Source organism: Actinia tenebrosa, unplaced genomic scaffold, assembly GCF_029948245.1.
Source record: "Actinia tenebrosa isolate PJP-AT-01 unplaced genomic scaffold, QUT_ActTen_1.0 PGA_scaffold3__52_contigs__length_22856419, whole genome shotgun sequence".
Taxonomy (NCBI): domain Eukaryota; kingdom Metazoa; phylum Cnidaria; class Anthozoa; order Actiniaria; family Actiniidae; genus Actinia; species Actinia tenebrosa.
The window spans coordinates 5605337-5625514 of record NW_028292580.1 but is presented as its reverse complement, the minus strand read 5'-3'; the positions used below and the strand labels follow the sequence as shown (position 1 = coordinate 5625514).

At 36.9% G+C, this 20178-nt stretch overlaps 1 protein-coding gene across 1 annotated transcript; it reads left to right on the top strand.

Moving 5' to 3' along the window:
* The first annotated feature begins 754 nt into the window (after positions 1 to 754).
* On the top strand, positions 755 to 18656 carry LOC116307161 (uncharacterized). The gene is made up of 9 exons (XM_089035409.1): positions 755 to 898; positions 2736 to 2853; positions 5135 to 5299; positions 7916 to 7988; positions 9582 to 9902; positions 11439 to 11533; positions 12091 to 12174; positions 13786 to 13986; positions 15923 to 18656. The coding sequence occupies exons 1-9, from the start codon at positions 828 to 830 to the stop codon at positions 16364 to 16366; spliced, it is 1572 nt and encodes a 523-aa protein (XP_088891535.1). The 5' UTR covers positions 755 to 827; the 3' UTR covers positions 16367 to 18656.
* The last annotated feature ends 1522 nt before the right edge of the window (positions 18657 to 20178 follow it).

Sequence of the window (20178 nt, the reverse complement as noted above, 5' to 3'; positions counted from 1 at the left end):
ATAAATTGCATCATCACATTGTCAAAGTAGTATGCGGATCCACTCGGCGTTCCATCAAAAATAGACTGCGAGCTGTCCTGCGAGAGTAAGTCCCTCTATTTTCCCTTTTTCACTTTCTGTCTGTCTGTCCCTGTCGATTGGTCGAGGAAGATTGGTTACGAATCAAAAAGCCCTGGGGGAGGGGGCTGGGGAGGGAAGGACGAAAGGAAGGGACAGACAGACGGACAGTGACCTAGGGAAATAGAGGGACTTAGCTCGCAGTCGACATCAAAAAGGCTGAAAAAGTCGAGAAGGCTCAATAACAATAAAATATCTATATATTTTTAAATTATACATTTGATCTAGTGCATAAAATAAAATAACCTATTTTACTCTACCACAAAAAGATATAACTAGCTAAAAACTAGTGTGAGCTGCGTTTCTACCACTTCTTTCTCTTTTACTCCGACGAAGGACTAGCGTCCGAAACGTCAGTAAGTTTTTTCATCTTTTCACGGTGTATAATTTACCTTTTCATCATTACTCTACCACAGGAATCCCACACCTTCATTCTAAATTAAAGACGAAAAATCCAAAATAGAAAAGTAAAGTAAAAATATATTAATACAAATTATTAGCAAAGGAATAAAATATCTATAAAGTATACGTGAAAGACAAAAAGATACTATAAAACAAACTTTTACGATTTGCATATATAAACATTGTTAATGCCTGCTGACGTCAGTTGCCAAGGTAACGAAGGGTTATTCGAGAGTCAATAGAGTGGACATATTGTTGGCTTAGATATTCGTGTTTTATTCGTATTTAGTGAGATGTAATTTGTTATAATGTCTCTACCTGCCATCGTTCCTGCTTCAGAAGAACAGCTAGATCAGTTAAACGTCAAGAAGCCAGTGAAGTAAGTATTAAGGTTATTAGATACGATCATATAGCACGAATTATATAAACTGAACTCTGAAGATATAACTAGTTAAAAACTAGTGTGAGCTGCGTTGGTGTTTCTAATGAAACAGTAATGATAAAAAGGAACGTCAGTAAGTTTTTTCATCTTTTCACGGTGTATAATTTACCTTTTTATCTAAACTGAACTCTGTGATCAATTTTTCTGATGAAAGCTATCACTATTACTTAAGAATATAACAAATGGTCAAAGAATAACAGTTATACAATTAAGCTTACCTTCAGCTGTAGCTCGTTACATATAAGCCTTTATACAATTAACTAGTTCATCTCTTCTGGTTCATGTAAAAATTGGACAATTCCTTGTTTGAGGACTCCAAAAAATACCTTAGTATTAAATAAACTCCAGAAAAGGGTTCAGAATTCTGTAGGCTCTTAAATTATATTAAACAAATAATTGATCACATACCACAACAGACGCAGAGAGAAGGATAATTGCAAGGACTTATTTTGATCATACAAAAGGCTATAAACATTATGGCACCATCTTACTTCATCTTAGTCCAAGAAATGTTGGAAGAATATGTATTTCTTAACAAACCGCTCATAGATTTCCATTCGCAGTCCTCTTATTGATCATAGGAGGATCTTAAAATGTTCAAAGTTCAAGTGGAATCATGCAGCGAGACTCAGTTTCACTGTGTCTGTCCTCTTATTGATCATAGCTGTTGGCCAATGAGATTAAGAAAACACATAACAGTTATCCACCCAAGGCAAAGTGATTATCAGTGAATATTTACCAAGCCTTGAGTCATGGAGCAGCGAGGTTAATATTCACAACCAAAACTGAGCCTGAGGTGAATAAAGGTTTTAGTATCATAATCTAAGGTTAAAATATCAGAGATGAAATTCAGGATAAAAAAAAATCATTGATTCTGCTTTGAAAAAACTCATAGCAGTGATTATCATCTCAGAATCACTGGTTGCTTGATCAATCTCAGAGTGTGAAACTCTAATGTCTTAAATAGAGTTATATATAACTTTCAGTGCTGTGTCTTGAAATGGGTATGTTTTTTCAAGATATTCTTGTCTTACTTTGCTAGGGTCAAGGTTTTTCGTATATCGCAGTGGCATATCTCTAGCCTGCGGGGGGGGGGGGGGAGGGTACTCCCACATGTGGACTATATGGGGATGATCCGCTGAACAGGGTATTTTATGGTTTTTCGAGCTTCTTGTCATAATCAGGGTGTTTACAACTTTTATTGGGAATAAATCAGGAAGGAAAATTACAGAACCAACATGCTAGCCAAAGCGGAAAGTGCGAACGGGACTGTAGGTCCCATGCTAGGCATTTCCTTTTGACTAACGATATAAACTAGTGAACCAAGAACGGCCAAAAAATGATTGAAGGACGTTCAAACAAACAAAAGTCCCTGAGGTTATTATCAAGTTATTATCGAGTACGATGACAAGGACAAGGGTATGCAATTTCACTCAAGTTCCAAGTTCTTCCTGAGTTTCTTGTCATATTCAGGGTTTCTACTTTCGTATTGACCGAAACTGGTTATCATGGTCGTCAAAAAAAAAAAAAAAAAGATATCTTTTGTCATAAACAGGTTCTACAAATTTAAGGTTTTTTTTGTCATAAACAGGGTACCCCTTTCAGAATCCTAGTGGAACACCCCTACCCAAATCCTGGTGGAGTACCCCCCAAGATCTCTAGATCCTTGCAACACCCCTGGTACCCCCTGTACATCTATACCTAATTCCATTAATTAAATGAATATAGTTTCTAATATCCAATACATTATTTAGACCAACTCATTTTGTTTCAGATCTCATCATGGTAGTGCAAACCATAGTATGTATTCAAAGAAGACGGCCACTAAAGCAAATCGTGCTACCAAGAAAAAAAGTGAAGCAGAAGCCAAGGCAGCCAAAGAAAGGGAGGAGGTGAGAATAGCTCATGGTTTAATCAATTGCCGGGGGAGGGGTACTCTGCCAGAATTTGGGTAGGGGCGTTCCACTGGGATCTAAAAGGGGTACCTCTTTATGACAAAAAAAGCTCAAATTTGTAGACCCTGTTTATGACAAAAGATATAATTTATTGCACTGAGTTCCTGAACAACAAGATAAATTGAATTCAGATTATCCTTTATACAGCCAAGTAGTACCCCCACTCGCTGTTCGGTTTTGGTTCTTTTGAGAGTGGAGTACCAGGACTGTTCATATACTCGTAGTACAGTACATGAGTATAGTAAGATCAAAATTAATATACAGTATGTTAACAGAATACTATTTCTTCGATATATGTGACTAGTTAGCTGATGAACCTACAATTTAGATGGTCAATATTTGTTATTTTTGTTTTCTGTTTAGAATTCCCATTTTAGACCACTGCAAAGTCGACATTCCCTTGAGTACTATGTTACTATATTTTTGTTCACCATGCAGTATAATAATAAATGATAATAATGGGATACTTCTATAGCGCATTTCAAATATCTCAATGCGCTTTACATTTATAACCAGTGGAGGACTTTAGGGGCTGCATATTAAGGCACTAATGACAGCCGTGCAGCTTAGAATCATGAGTAATTTGTTAGTAAGTTAGTATTAATGCCTCCAGATTGGGATAGGCTGTTGAACCGGGAGACAATCCGTTCCTTTATGTCCCCTATTTACTGTAGGTTAAGAAGGGTTGGGAGACAGGGCCTACAGTTTTAAGTCCTTGTCCGAGAAGACTTGAAGGTCTAACCATTTGCAGGTGTAATTACAAAGGCAGCACCTTCTCCTCAGTTATTTTAAGACGGTGAGTGTTGGTCCGGCCGAGGCTTTGACCACAACTGACCGACGCTCTAATACCAACTGAGCTAACTGGGCAGCAGTTAAGGCTTGTGTGGATTGATGCAGAAATTAAGAACTTAAGTTAACTTAAGTTTTCACATTTTTAAATTGGTCTTTAAAAGGCTGGAATAGCTTTTGAAAAATTAAAATTGAAATGAATTGAATTTTAAAATGTATATATAAAGAAGAAAAAAATGGAAAATGAAAAAATGCATTTATACTGTAGCTTTTGGACAATAAGTATATGTAATAGGACTCCATGCTGTCCAATTAAGAAATAATTGGACAAGGAAAATTCCGAGGAGTCCAATTTGGCAGTCAGAGGAATTTTTCGAGTCTAATTATTTCTTCATTGGGGAGCATGTAATCCCCATTACCTATTAATTATATAGCTGCCTAATTAATCCCATATCAACAAGACCTGTCCAATTAAGAAAATAATTGGACAGTTACCTATATGGGATTAATGAGAAGCTGTATAATTATAATAATAATTCATTACACTTAGGCTGCGTTCATAATGTATGGCAGAGGGGGCCAGGTGAAATTTAGGGGGAATGGGAAAAATTTTTACCAGTAAAATGGGGGGGGGGGTTTGAAATTTTTTTCAGAGAATAGGGGGGGATACAAAATTTTTAGAAGAAGCTACGCTGTAGGAGAGATTGCCCGGGGGGATAGTTACATTTTGGGGGGGCTTCAGGGGGGAGGGGGTCTTAAGAATTTTTTTGTCATTTAAAGATTTCACCTGCCCCCTCCTCTGCCATACATTATGAACACAGCCTCATATTGCACAATTATCAATGTGAGAATTTTCAATTGTGCATTACATTACTTAATGAATAGTTAAACAAGCCAGTAATAAGAGTATGAATTTGAAAAGTAGCAACCCTAAGAACTTGCAATTACAATAAAAAAATGAAGAAAAAGAAAAAATCTAAGATATTTGTTCAGCTATAAAAATATCGAATGAATTAAAAACTAATCGCAAACAGCTTTCTTAAAAAGATGGCTCTTAATAGCTTTTTTAAAGATACTTGGACGCCCGGGGGGGGGGGGGGGGTACTCCCCTATATTCCCTATACGGGTACGTGCCGCCAAACAGGGTATGGTTTTTAGTGATTCTACTCTGGAACAAGGTATATAAAATCTCGCTTGCTCTGGAACAGGGTATATGAAGTCACGCTCTCTCGTCTCTGGAACAGGGTTTTCAGCGATCTTGCTGTGTAACAGGGTATGAATTTCAGCAATTTTACTCTGGAACAGGGTCAGGGTTCAGAGGGCTCAGCGGCACATCCATACCCTAAACAAGCAAGAGTACCCCACCCCCCCCCCCCCCTGGGCTTCGATGACCAGTAATTAATATTTTTTTATTTATTTGTTTCTAAAGAGACTTGTAAAACTATATGACCTTTGGTTACAAGTGAAGCAGGATGAAAGAGAAGAAAAGAACCAGTATTTCAAAGAACGGTTGAACATACAGCATGAGCTTATTCAAAGGCAAGATCTACTTTCCAAGAAAAGACAATCCAAACTAAACGCCAAACTCCACAAGGTATGTAGTGTTACTGCCGTTTGCATTACTACGCGGCCACCCCACACAGGGAAAAAAAACGGATTCCTAAATTGGAAATTTGTTGGGAATTTCCTTGAATTCCCAACGAAATCCCATCCAATTCCCAGAGAGAACGAAATTGTGAAGGACGTGGCACTGATTCCCAATGTTAGTTTGTTGGGAATTTTGTTTTTCTATTGGGTATTAGAAGGAAATTCCCAACAATAAATCCCAACGTTGGTGTTCCAATTAGGAATTCAAGTTTTTTTTTTTTCCCTGTGAGACACAAATTGGGTCATGTAGTTTGCAATAGACTACCACCAATCATTCATGTTGATGCCATTTATACACGTTTGGATCAGTGAGTTGGCTTTTCTATCAAACTTTCTCAGTCAGATATCACGAAGGAAAGTTCCGAAAGCGATTGCAAAGAGTTTGAATACATCCAAGTAGAATGAGGTGTTTGATTGACAGCAGTCTATTGCAAACTACACGACGCAATTTGTGTCTGGGGTGGCCTCGTAGTAATGCAAACGGTGGTAATAGCCCTACAAATGCATGTATGACTGTATAGATTGTATTCACTAATGTCATGTAAGTTGAGTGTTGTGTGTTGTAAATATAGAATGTAATGGCAGTGCATGTGGAGGGAACCTCACGGAAGAGCCCCGTATGAGGAGTAGTGGTGAACGTAAATTTATATTTTTTAAAGTCATCATTAAATTTTCTAGGGGGGGGGGGGGGGGTTAATTGTTAAAGCCTAGCATACAACTGCCTGGTGGATAGTTAGATGGGTTGGATGGAGATAGGAAGGGGAAAGGAGGGATGGATAGATAAATGAATGAGAGATGGAAATAATTAAGGAAAATGGATGGTATCTAATGGATCAACGAAAGTATCTTCCAGTCGCAAGGAATGTCTACATATTAATATATTCAAAGCTGAAGCAACAAACACAACGAACTGTTGATATAATCACAAAGGACCATAAAATGATATGCAAATTAGTACAAATTCACGAATGAATGATCGGTTGTCAAGTGAAGCTAGATCATAACTAAGGAGCATTTTTTCTTACTCGGTCAAAATCATCAAAACTAAATAGCAAAGATCAATATGTTGACTTAAAAAAGCAGTTTGGTGATATTTTTGTTTCAATTAAACAAAGTTTGAACTTGACATAAAATTTTCCTTAAAAGTCACTTACGTTAAATGTAGGCCGTTTTCGCACGTAGCCCTTCAAATGTTTACTTTTTGTAGCCCTAATGTCAATGGAAAGGTATTTTTTAAATGTGATCTTAATACAGTGCAACAACTGCAATCAGAACCACTTACATCAGTTAGACAAGATTTAGACAAGAGAAGCAAATTAAAATGTAAAATGAAAACAATGCATTCAAACTTTGGGTAGTGTAACCAATTAGAAAGCTAGACTGCACACAAGAATGATAATTTGACCTTTATTTTACGCGTAAACAACTAGATAGATAGCCATCGTCATTTTGTAAAAGGAAATGAAAAGCCCGGGGGGGGGGGGTGTTCCCCTATATTTGCTATACGGGTATGTGCCGCCCTATAGGGTATGGTTTTTCGGCTTTTGGGTCTGGGGTAGGGTATAATTTTTTGACATTTTGTCTGGGATAGGGCATTGTTTTAGTCTGGGATAGGGTCAACGATTTGGTCATTTTTGTCTGGCGAATATGCTACGCTTTCTGCCGGCACAAACACAATAAAAACGTTAGTAGATATTGATTGCAATCTGTTGAAAAACCGTCTTTTCCCTCTTTTGGTATAGGGTGTACAATTCTTAGTTTTAGTCTGGGGTAGGGTATGTAAAATCAAAATTTTAGGTCTGGCATAGGGTCAGGGTTTTGAGGTCCTGGCGGCACACCCCCCCCCCCCCCCCCATCCCCCCCCCCCCTCCCGGGATGAAAAGATATGACTTGTTTTTAAAGTGTATATCAAGAAATTTTTTTCCCTTTCAAAATCACTTATATGTGAATAATGTAGTAATATGGTTGCGGTATTTTTGTATGTAAAATTTTCTCTTAGGAGATATAAACATTTGAAATATCAATATGCAAATGAGATGACGTAAATTCAAGACTAATTCATTATGCAAAAATGCTGTTGTGGAAAGTACTGCTTTTTATCCATTTGCAAATCTTCCTTATAACTGAAATATATGGCTTTGTACACTTTTAGGTTATTTCACTTCAGAACACTTGTCGTAAATCACACTGCAAATTGTAACCTATTCTGGAATTTACGTCATCTCATTTGCATATTGATATTTCAAATATTTATATCTTTGAAAGGAGACGACCACATACAAAAATACTGCAACCATACTACTACACTGTTCACATATAAGTGATTTTGAAATTTTATTTTTGCCTTGATATACACTTTTAAAGGCTATTGTTTTCTGCTGCTTTCTGGTTGGCTCCACTACCCAAAGTTGGAATGTATTGTTTTCATTCTACAATTTGATTGGTTCTCTTTATCTAAGTGGCCCCGGTTATATAGTAGTCGCCTACTGTAAAGGTGTGTTACTGGTTGAATAATAATAATTAAAAAGAAGACAGCATTAATTTCTATGCTTTTGATTTTAAGATTAAAGAAGCAAAGAGATTATCAAAGCTTGCTCAGTCCAAGCATTACTCCAACTTTGTCCGAGAAGAACTAGGTCTGTATTTCTTTCTGTTCTGTTCTAATTTCTATCTCCTATCATGTGTGATTCTGTTTTTATACCTATGCAAATTCAAAATTTCATATTGCAACCCCAAAAAAATACTCAAACCTGAAATTTTACACCCAAAAAAATACATGCATCCAAATTTCGGACCCCCCGCTCCCCCCCCCCAAAAAAAATACGAGACTTTTAAAAATACCTCAAAACTGATTCATTGAAATCAACAGGCCCTTCTAATGCATGATTTTGCATAAAACGAAAAACAGCTTAATTGTTATCAGTATGTTCCTTTATGGAACTCACGCCTGGCTGTAAAAAATTTCAAACGAATAATTTTCTGATACATGGATTGAAAAAAAAAAAAAAAAGAGAAAAGAGAAAAATTGAACTTGGAGATGTGACAACCCTAAAAAACACGCCGGGTTTATTTTTGATACCTAAAAAAATACGTGGCTGATCTCTTGACCCCAAAAAATGCTGGGAACGAAAATTGTCAACCCAAAAAAAGTATGTCAGACCTATATAAATTCATAAATCATTATCATTATAAATCATTTTAAGGGTCATTTTAAAAATTGCAGATGAGCATCCCTGCCTTTGTATATACAGTCAATGACATTAACGTTGTCCACCAAAAAAGACATTCACACATTTACACATTTACACATTTACACATTTACACATTTACACATTTACACATTTACACATTTACACATTTACACATTTACACATTTACACATTTACACATTTACACGTTTACACGTTTACACGTTTACACGTTTACACATTTACACATTTACACGTTTACACATTTACACATTTACACATTTAGACTAAAAGAAATATCACGTGTTTCCTCGAACGTTCTGTCAACAAACAAACGCTGAAATACCATTCTCCATCTTAAATCCTCACTAAATGGTCGGGGCATTCTGGATTTTCGATTCACGAGTTGAATTTTACATTTAAAGTTCAGGCTGACGCACACGAGGCAAAGAATACCTAATGAGACACGTGATATATCTTTTAGTCTAAATGTGTAAATGTGTAAATGTGTAAATGTGTAAATGTCTAAATGTCTAAATGTCTAAATGTCTAAATGTCTAAATGTCTAAATGTCTAAATGTCTAAATGTGTAAAAGTGTAAATGTCTTTTTTCGGTGGACAACGTTAATGACATCGACTGTATAGTCGCCTCAGACCAGTTTCGATCAGCTCACCTACTGTATTTGGATCCTAGCCCTCTGTTTTGATGGTCCCATGCTGTAATACGACAGCTAAAGCTTAATAAATATTGAAGACATAGAAAATGCGCGCGCGTGCTGTGTACACCTTATAAAGCACGCTGGGATCGGCAGAACACGAGAGAAGTGTTAGGAGAAGCTCGACACTTCTCGAGTGTTCTGCCAATCTCCAAGTGATTCAATAACTCCACACAGCACAGCAAGCAAGTTTTTATTTCTTTTATAAATACAAAGGGCACACGCATGCTGTGTGCTCTTATAAAGCACGCGTTCCCGACCAATCAGAATGCGAGTTTAATAACATTTATTTTATAACGATTCTTATTTATTTTTATCATTTCAGAGAAAGAGAAGCTCTTAAAATCAACCCTGAAGTCCCATTCTCGAGTGATCAGTAGCCATCAACCATTAAGAGTTCCCATCATTATATCAGAATCATCTGATGTCAAATCTCCTTGCTTGGAAACGAAAAGTCTGAGCCATTCAAGTGCCGATGGCACTATTGCTGAGAGCATTTTATTGTCCGACAATTTCAGTGAATTGATGAATGAATCTGTTGAAGTGCAGCTACAGATGTTGTTGGGAACAGAAGCTCTTGATTTTCTGAAGCCAACGTTTCGAGAGGGGGCAAAGAAAACTCTGGATCCATTGATTGAAAAATATAGTAAGTTAATGGCCGGCTATATCATGTTCTTAGAAATTCTTTCTCTTTTTCTTTCTCTTTGTCTTTGTCTTTGTCTTTCTCTTTGTCTTTCTCTTTGTCTTTCTCTTTGTCTTTGTCTTTGTCTTTCTCTTTGTCTTTGTCTTTGTCTTTCTCTTTCTCTTTCTCTTCTCTTTCTCTTTCTCTTTCTCTTTGTCTTTGTCTTTCTCTTTGTCTTTGTCTTTGTCTTTCTCTTTGTCTTTGTCTTTGTCCTTCTCTTTGTCTTTGTCCTTGTCTTCTCTTTGTCTTTGTTCTTTGCTCTTTCTCGTTCTCTTTGTCTTGTGGTCCTTGTCTTTGTCTTGTCTTTGTCTTGGTCTTGTCTTTGTCTTTGTCTTGTCTTCTTTGTCTTTCTCTTTGTCTTGTTCTTGTCTTCTCTTGTCTTTCTCTTTGTCTTTGTCTTGTCTAGTCTTGTCTTGTCCTTGTCGTTCTTGTTCTCTTTCGTCTCTATCTCTTTGTCTTTCTCTTTCTCTTTCTCTTTCTCTTTCTCTTTCTCTTTCTCTTCTCTTCCCTTCCCTTCCCTTCCCTTCTCTTCTCTTCTCTTCTCTTCTATTCTATTCTATTCTATTCTCCTTTCCTTTCCTTTCTTCTTCTTTTTCGTTTTTTTTCCCATTTTTTTATTGATTTCTTTCATTTCCTTCTCTCTTTTCTTTTTTATTTCCCTTTTTTATATACAATATATTTTCCTTATTATTTGTTATCATTTTTCGTCTTTCCTTTTTCTGTAAATCTTTCTTTTTGTTATTTTTAAATTTATAAAGTACCATCAAAACAATTTTCGTCCACACGACTTCGTTGTCGTAAAGTAACGTTTACAAGTATCGTATTCATTGGATACGTGTTGACTGAAGGCCAATCCACAATGAAATAAATCCTTTTTCAAAAATGTCAGGATACGTGTGGACGAGGCCTGATAAATCCCTTTGATGTTCACTTAAAACATTCATTAATTATTCATAAGCTTATGGTCCAATTGGAGCCACCATACACGTCACGTGCAAGTCCTCTTCATTAGTATTCAAGTGATTTTATATAAAGACACGTGTCTTTATATAAAGACACGTGATCTTTATATAAAGACCACTCGAATATTATGAGGTTGACTTCATCAGGTATGAAGTATGCATCCAAGTTTAGATGAAGACATAGAGCTCCATCAAGGTCATAGTTAACCCTAATGATCTTTGACTAACGTGCCTGTCTTTGCCTTGGCACGCAATATCCAACGTGTGGGAGCTTCTATTGAATCTGGTTGCGCATGCCCGTGACGTCAAATCTCTATCGAAGTATAAAAATCCATGTTCGTGACGTGTATGGTGGCTCCAGTTGAACCAAAATCTTATAAATTGTTCATGAGTGTTTTAAGCAGTTCAAAAAACTCGTAGATCGTGTTTTATCAGGTATAAAAGCACTCGGCTACGCCTCGTGCTTTTATACCTGGTAAAACACTCCTCCTCTTTTTTTAAACACTACATAAGCTTTTCTTTGTACGAAACAAATCAGGAGGGATCGGTGCCCACCAGCTGTGGAGCATATTGAGAGGAAAATCACGAAAGAAGCTTGAAAAAGAAGATGGAAAAATTCCCCAATCAATTAAGGTAATTAAAGGAATATTCTGCAAGCTGAGGTTATTTTCTTTCCCTCCCTTTTAACTCCCTCGTGCGGCAGGCTGGTCGGGGAGAGAGAATGATTTTCTCCCGCAACCTTAGGCCCTGGCTAAACGAGGAAACATGTGTTTCCCGCGCGCATGTGCCCCGATATTTCCAAGTTAATCACATGCGAAACATTGCTACGTGCAACAAGTTTTGCTTACAAGACGTAAAAATGTTTATGCTGTGCGGCAGAAACATTTCATGCTTCCAAGACGCATGGAAACAATGTTTCCTCGTTTAGCCACGAAAGTCAACATTCTAAAAGTTCGTTACTTAGCAACGCTAGCTCTATCTTGAAAGTGCGCATGCGCTAACCGATGTTGAGTAAACATGTTTCCTTGTTTAGCCAGCTGAAATAGTCCTCTGCTCTAATCGGTAAATTTACTAAATCACTAATTTACTAATTTACTAAATTACAAATGTTCTATTCTTGTATGACAACCTTCTTGCAAGTAGGTGTATATGAAATTAACGTTTGTTTCTCTACTGTGTACGTTTGACAGAACGCATACCGATCATTCCTTAGAGAATGCTTACATGCTGATGTACCTGTGGTTGAGCGGAGCTTTTGCAAGAATGGTGATCAGGTAACGAAAACATGCCTTCAAATATTACAATTAGTTTTACGAAACTCCGGCCGCTCTGATTCCAAATTTTTTTCGCAAATTCCCAAGTTGGTACGAACTTGTAAACTTAAGAGTGTGAACCTGCTTCAATGAACTGTGTCTTTTACTCCGACGAAGGACTAGCGTCCGAAACGTCAGTTTTTTTCATCTTTTCACGCTGTAAATTTTACCCTTTTATCGTTACTGTTTCGTTAGAAACACCCGACGCAGCTCACACTAGTTTTTAACTAGTTATCTCTTCTTTGAACCTTGTCTTGTTTAAGTGCAGAAAAAAAATGTGAACTCTGTGTCTACGAGCTGCACGCTGAAGTTTGTTTTTTTCAAATTGAAGTAAATCAAATACTTTTCGAAAATTGTATTCCATATATTTACGATAGCTAAATTATAGTTAATGGAAAAATTGTAATGGATGGTTTGATCACAATGACTTGATTAATTTTGATCTCACTTTGGAAACTAAGAATCCATGGCAGCACATTTTGGCAGCTGTCAATCAAGCTTTGTAACAAACTCTGTCAACATAAAGGCCGGTTTAGACGGTACGATTTTCGCCTACAACTATTGTATACAACACACTCGCACCATCGTACAACTCGAGTCGTAGCGTGTAAATCAAAGCTACAACTCGCCTACGAACTACGAACTCGCTACAACTACGCCTATATAAAGAGAATCTAGATCTAGATATTAAACATTAACATATAAATGATGATAGAAAGCAAGTTTGAACTATTCACACACGCCTCTTAATATTTAGTTATTATGATCCAAAGTATGAGCTTAAGGTGCTGACACACATTGCAACAAAATCACGCAACATCGCTTGTGTCAGCCTGCTATGTTAAGATATTAAGATTAAGATAAAGATAAGACACACGGTGCAACATTGCATGCAACATTGCACGCAACAGGATTGTTGCTGCGTGTGTCTACCCAAAACTTGTTGCACGCAACGTTGCATGCAACAAATCTGAAGTTGAATGGCGCTCTACTCTTCCAACATTGCGCGCAACAAATTTCATCGTGTGAACATGGCTGCAACATTACCTGCAACATTTTGAAATTTCCAGCCAATCAGCTTGCACCAAATTTATAACTGCTGACCAAATATCATAACATAGCAGGCTGACACAAGCGATGTTGCGTGATTTTGTTGCAATGTGTGTCACCCCGATTCAAATTTGTTGCTTGTAATGTTGCACCGTTTGTCAGCGCCTTTTACTCTCATTACATAACTGAAATTCACTGTTTTGTTCTCTAAGTGGAACGGCTCTGGAACCGGTCTATAGCAGCTTTTACTGTAACAAAAATATTCTTCGTTTGCACGTTACCTCATCGCGGCCATGTTGGTACCATTAAACAAAAGATTTCTCATTAGCATCCATTGTTAACGCTGCCCCAATGGCCGCCATGTTATTGTCTTTTAACTCTCTTGGGAATGCTTGCAACCCATCAATGGGTTCGTCCATTGGTACAAGAAGAAATGGCGTTGCACTGATTTAGAACAACTCCACATTATGAACAATTTACTTTGCGTCAATAATTGAGTGTGGAAAGTTTTTTCTTTCTCAGATTCCAGAGTCAAAGATAAGCGAGAGTCATTTAATCAAAGATATTAACTTTGCACGTCATCGTCTGGACCTCATGTTTCGTGTTGCCCACATGAATAAAGATAAGACGCGCCTGCTGTTCAACCATATGGAGTCAGCGGATCCAAAGGAAGGAAGTGTGAGACCACCGAGGTACAATCCAGATCAGATCAAAGAACCAAAGGTAAAAATGTTACAACACCACCACTACGACAACTACAAACACCAACAATGACAACAACACTACTGCCAACACCAAGAACACTAATACTACCACCACACGACGACCACCACCACCACAACCATGGACAACAACAGCACTACCACCACTACCAATTGCCCTATTTCACTATGACGTCACTGCTTGTTTATGTGGGGGATAGAATCGCCAAATCCAATAGAAAATTCAACAAATTTTGCTCCTAGCGAAACAGTTTAATCTAAAATGGTCTGGTTTTCAGATATAATATGTATTAATATGTACTAAAAAGTATTCTGAGCGTTTGCTGGCTATTCTACTTCTCTTCATGGATTGACACGGGTTTTAGGACAATTTTCGGTGAATTTGCGTTGATTTGACCCCCTCCGACGACCATGATCCTTTGCGTTTAAACAATAGATTGTTTTGATGTGACGTCATAGTGAATTAGGGCAGTAGCGACCTTTAGATCCGACGACGAGTACGAGATCGAGTACGAGTACAAGTTTTAAAATTGGTCCTGTGCACCGTGGTTAACACTATTTTTTACAATCTAAAGTATCTACGTACACGATCACGACTACAAAAAGATAGTGCCTCTTTTTAAAAGTTAAACACTCGTACTCGTTCTCGTACTCGTTGTCGGATCTAAAGGTCTCTAATAACAACACTACCACCACCACAACCACCACCACTAAAGGCAACAACACTACAACTACCAACAACAACAACAAAATTTCCCTTGAAATACCTCACATTTTTCTATTTCGAACTGATATAGAGTATTGTAAAAACTGAATATTGTATAAAAAATATGTTTGCGAATACCGATTTGGAATGTATGTAAGGCATCCGTTGGTTAAAGTGCTCCTAACCCCTGATACAATACTTGCAGTATTGATTCTACATAAAGTGAATAGTTGAATGGTGAAATACTTCTTCATTTGAATGTTGCGTCTTTAAGTTATGAAGGTTTATATTTCCAATATGTAACAGACTGTGACGCGTCACCCCAGGCTTTTAAGCGTATTTGTTTTAATTTTTTATGCTAAACACTAGCCATTATGAGACATCAAATTTACAATAAACATTGTGGAAACCTTGAGTATAATGATGATGTTTTTTAAAAACTGTTTGTGTGAACCTGTCAAAATTTGTATTTTTAATAAAGCCTGTGGTAACGTCACAGTCAGTTACATTTTGGAGGTATAAACCTTCATAACTTAAACTGCAAATGAACCCTTTGACAATACATTCAGTACTGGTTCTGCATAAAGTAAATAGTTAATTGGTAAAATAGTTTTTGATTTGAGTGATGCGTCTCTAAGTTATGAAGGTTTATACTTACAATATGTTAATGATGATGACGTCAGGTAAGGTATTTGAGTGTTTTTGTTGTAACTAGTAATACTAAATGCTGACCATTTTGAAAATAAAAAATTTAAATAGCTTTCATGTGAACCATGAGTAAAGTAATGATGCTTTTTAAATACTGTTTCTATGAACCAGTTCGATTTTGTATATTTAATTAAGCCTTAATAGACGTCACACTCATTAGCATATTGGAAGTATAAACCTTCATAACTTAGAGACGCATCACTCAAATCAAGAAATATTGTACCATTCAACTATTTACTTCATGTAGAATCAGTACTGAAAGTATTGTCGAAGGGTTTATTTGCACTTCAAAGATGTGACATTTAAATGAAGATATATTTCACCATTCAACTATTCACATTATGTAGAATCAATACTGAAAGTATTGTATCAGGTGTACTTTAAGCTGTCGTTTTCATGTACATGCATGCCGTTAAACCTGAATCGTGCAATTTTGGGGCAATTCATTCCACTGAATTCAAATCAGAACTTTCATTGATAGTATTTCTGAGTAACGTTGATATTCTTTCTATTATACGACAAGGTGGAGCTGCTCCCTCTTTCTTCTGGTAGAACAAAATCGCTCGTAGCTGAAGCAAACGATAAAGGTGAGGTGACCACAAGAGAAGAAAGCAAAGACCAACCACTCTTACTTGGTTTGGACAAAATTTCTTTCCTGACTGAGAAGATGGCTGAATGTAAAGGCGAGTTTAGTAAGCGTCATAAAGTAGCTGGCTTTGCTAATGATAGTACTACAGAAAACGGCAAGGACTCCAAGAAACAATATTCGCTACGAGGGACTTTGTCTGCACCCATCAGCTCTCAAGGACAAAGAAAGATTGATATAGTTAAATCATGGCAGCCATTGAGCGTGGATGCACTGCTTGAATACAAGACGCGTGTGGATCTTGTTGGAACTGAAGACTTTATGCAAGGACAGCCGAGAACATGGAAATCGAAGGAAGCGATTGTACAAGAAACTGGATAGGATTGTTATCATTTTACATGTTTAACCATAGTTAATTCTTCGTTTGCACGTTACGTCATCGCGGCCATGTTGGTACCATTTAACAAAAGATTTCTCATTAGCATCCATTGTTAACGGTACCACAATGGCCGCCATGTTTTTGTCTTTTAACTCTTTTGGGAATGCTTGCAACCCATCAATAGAGGGGAATGGCTAGCAAACCCTTTTGTTATAAGTCTTTGTTCACTTTTTTTCAAGCGTGACCGTGCACAATCCTTTGTTTTACCATTGTTTTACTATTGTTGGCAATGGCTGAGTGAACAGACCAAAATCTTTCTTTTAGCTGCTAGTTCAAAATACTAAAGATTTACAAGAGATATTTGAATATTCCTTACAACAATCCCATTTACTTATTTTGCAATTTCGGATGAGCATAAATCAAACATTGTGCATGGTCAAGACCGGTTCAACATCAAAAGCGAACAAAGACCTGATAACAATAGGTTTCCTAACCATTCCCCTCTATTAACTATGGTTTAAATTGTTTGTAGTCTATCTTTGGTAAAGCAAAACCGTATAAGGCAAGATGTTATACGAAAGGTTTATGACCACAATGCACCACATTCGCTAGTTCCAAATTAACCCTGTGTTTCTTGATTACAGACTCATTTACTCAGGCTAAGCCTCGAATCAGTGTCTAACTATTCACAAATACCAACGGTAAAGTAAAGAATGCACAACTTCAACAATACGAACACTTTGAAACTCGACGGGCCAAAATCGAGGCTAAGCCCGCTGAGTAAATGAGTCCGTAATCAAGAAACACAACGGTAATTTGGAACTCGAAAAGGGTCTATTGAATACAGCTATTTCGAAAAAGGAGGGTGGAGCTTTTGTTTCATGCTGTATACCAAGACCGAACTGCGTTATGGGAGCTGTGAATGCGCTCAGCCAAAGGTCACAGCAATGTGGAATTTTCCCAAACTTTGCGTCTGCACGCTTTTCCTGCACAACTTCTTCTGTGATGACATTATTTAAATATTAAGAGGAAATTTTTTTCAATATTGAGCCATAATGGCAAAAAGCGACAAAAACTAGACTTTCGTATGAGTTTTGATCCCAATTTACGTTTTGGGTTAAAACTCAAAAAGCTATTGTAAACAGTTAGAAACTGATGTACTATGATAAAATGCCTGTTTGAAGCGGTATTTTCAATTGTACAAAGATGTTTTGTTGCATTTGTGTTAGAATGCTGCTTTGTCAGGCTTTTTTAATAGAAAATATATGAGAAATAAGCAAATGAAGACCTAAACCTCATTTTCGAATAACATTTTTGCTTTGGGTTAACCACAGGTAGCCCAAGCTTGGTTTCTGTGGTGTCCTGTTATAAGGAAATGTATGGAGATTCATCAAAAATTTCAATAAAATCATTGAAACGTGAAATAAAGCCTCGAAATTTTACCCGATCATTGAGAAATAGCACTTTTTTTGCTCTGCGTGGTTATTTTTTGAATTTAGCCCGTTTTAAGATTTTTTTCCCCACCAGTAAGAAATAAGTGGGGATTAACACTTTGATTCCACTTTCATCGGTCATCTCCACTTCCAAACGAGTTAAACTTTCTGAATAACAGGATTTTAGCCTTGTACAACAACCTTTCTTCAAGAAAATAGTTTTTGGAGCTCACTTCTTGAATACGAAAAGAATTCCCTCTTAATACAATACATTTGAAACCGAGTAAGCAGCATGCAACAAAATCTTCATCAACCTTTTTTGAAATAGCTGAATCTCAGATCTCAGTATTGTGTATTTTGGCATGGGTCGAAAGGTATTTACTTCCAAACCGGAATAGATATTTTTACATGCGTGGTTTTAAAGCAACTTGATCAAAATAATAAGTGTAGGATGTTTTCCAAAGCGGAAGTCAAACTACTGAAGTGTTGTTTCCGCATTTCAAAATGTTCTTTCCGGATGTGATGTCATAAAGGAAGACTGTTCCGTTTAACCCTATTTTGTTGTTTTGACTGGTAACAGACTTTGTCGTCTAGTTTTAATATAACGTCAGTACTTTGTTCTTGGCCTCGTTAAAAGAGAAGTTTAAGATTTTGGGAAGCTTGCCAAGGCCGGGTTGTTCAAAGCTGGATTAGCGCTAATCCAGGATTAACTCTATAGGTCTTATTAAGAGTTAACCCAGGATTAGCACTAATCGGGCTTTGAACATCACAGGTAGCCCAATCTGGCTATTAGTGTTGATTTATCGTCAAAATACATTAAAGAATAAAAAATTCGTACAAATAAAGGTCTTGCCTTAAATATCTTATGTTTTCTTTTGGGTCTTGTGAAGTTTCAAGCCATTTGCATCAATATTGAGCGAGTATCATACTTAAAATAAGGGATTATGCACTAGTAATTGAAACCCCCGCCCCCCTACCTCCGCGGCTAGTGGGGCACTGAACGGGGACGTAACGCGTTGTGTTTCTTGTTGACTACTAAACCAAAATAACGGGGCCACAATAGCGGGGGTCTTAACAGTGAATGTGCCCCCGACTACCGCGGAAAATGTCTGATTTTAACAGCACTCAAAAAATTACACATCACGACGAAAAAAATTCCTTCACAGAACCTTAGTCCGATACCTAATCTCTTGAACCAGAAAGAAATATCCTATTACGTCGGAAAATGTAGTAAACATCTTAGAAGCCTCGTCCGTGACTTTGATCTGCATAGAGATATCAATAAAATTTGAGGGACTTGAAAAGTTGCAAAAATAGTTTATGAACAGTGCTATTTTATGCAGCTTGGCTCTGCTTTTGTTTAGATTTTTCACTTTGAATATAATATTGGAGCCTTATGGTTGATATTGGTTTGTGAAGTCACACGTTGACCATAATAAGACGAGATTCATCATTAGAATTAAATATATTCCTATTTCAAAATCTTATTTCTTATCTGATATCAAAGTAACGACATTTGTTTTATTAAGAAAAACAGTTATTTTGACATCGTTTTATTATCATTTATTTATTTCCTTAGTTTTCTATTCCGGCGTGACTGAGCCCACGTAATCAGATCTCCGTGTATAAATATAGCATGTGCATGCAGCGTGAAAAGCATTCCCGTAATAGCATATATAAAGCTAAGGTGTTTGTAATAATACTTAGACAAGAGCTGACAACGTCTAGTAAACGTTGACGATAAAACCTTAAATCAAGACTCGCGAACGGGAAATAAGGTTCGTACTGGGTCCGTGTACCTTCCGGCCATTTGATTTTTAAAAATAAGAAAATTGAATTTCGTTCACCAATTTTTTTGATTTTGTTGTTTTGAGAGTAAGAAATTACCAAAAATAGCATTTTTTTTATTTTTGATAATAAGAAATTAGCTTTTTTTGATTGAAATCTAAAAACTGAAATCAATTTTCAATTTTCAAAAAAACAAAAATTGAATCGTACAAAATTTACTCTAACGGGGGAGGGGTAAGACAAGTCGTGACTCTGTCCCAGGACCTTATCTGACAATGCATAATGTGCATTCTGATTAAAAATGGCCGCACTGTTGTCAAACAGAGGTGTCATTCGTATGTTTTACTATTTGGCATTAATCTTGGAAAGTTTTTCGTGGATTTTAAACACAGCTGGAACCGAAATAGTTGGCACAATGTAATTCAACGCTGGAACCTGAATATTCTGCCAAACGTTATAATCGTCTCGATGGTTCGGTGAAAGGAAAGGCTTGGTTTTTAACAGATTTTTGTATTATATGTCATTGGCCGGCGAGATGCAGCATTGGAGATGCTTCAAGCAAGAATCAAAGCATTTTTTAAAGAGTATAATCG

Excerpts from the sequence above, each read along its gene's own strand:
- LOC116307161 (XM_089035409.1), top strand. The coding sequence starts at position 828 with ATGTCTCTACCTGCCATCGTTCCTGCTTCAGAAGAACAGCTAGATCAG. Across the intron at positions 9,903-11,438 it reads TCCATTGATTGAAAAATATA|GAGGGATCGGTGCCCACCAG; the intron begins GTAAGTTAATGG and ends GAAACAAATCAG. Across the intron at positions 12,175-13,785 it reads TTTGCAAGAATGGTGATCAG|ATTCCAGAGTCAAAGATAAG; the intron begins GTAACGAAAACA and ends TTTCTTTCTCAG.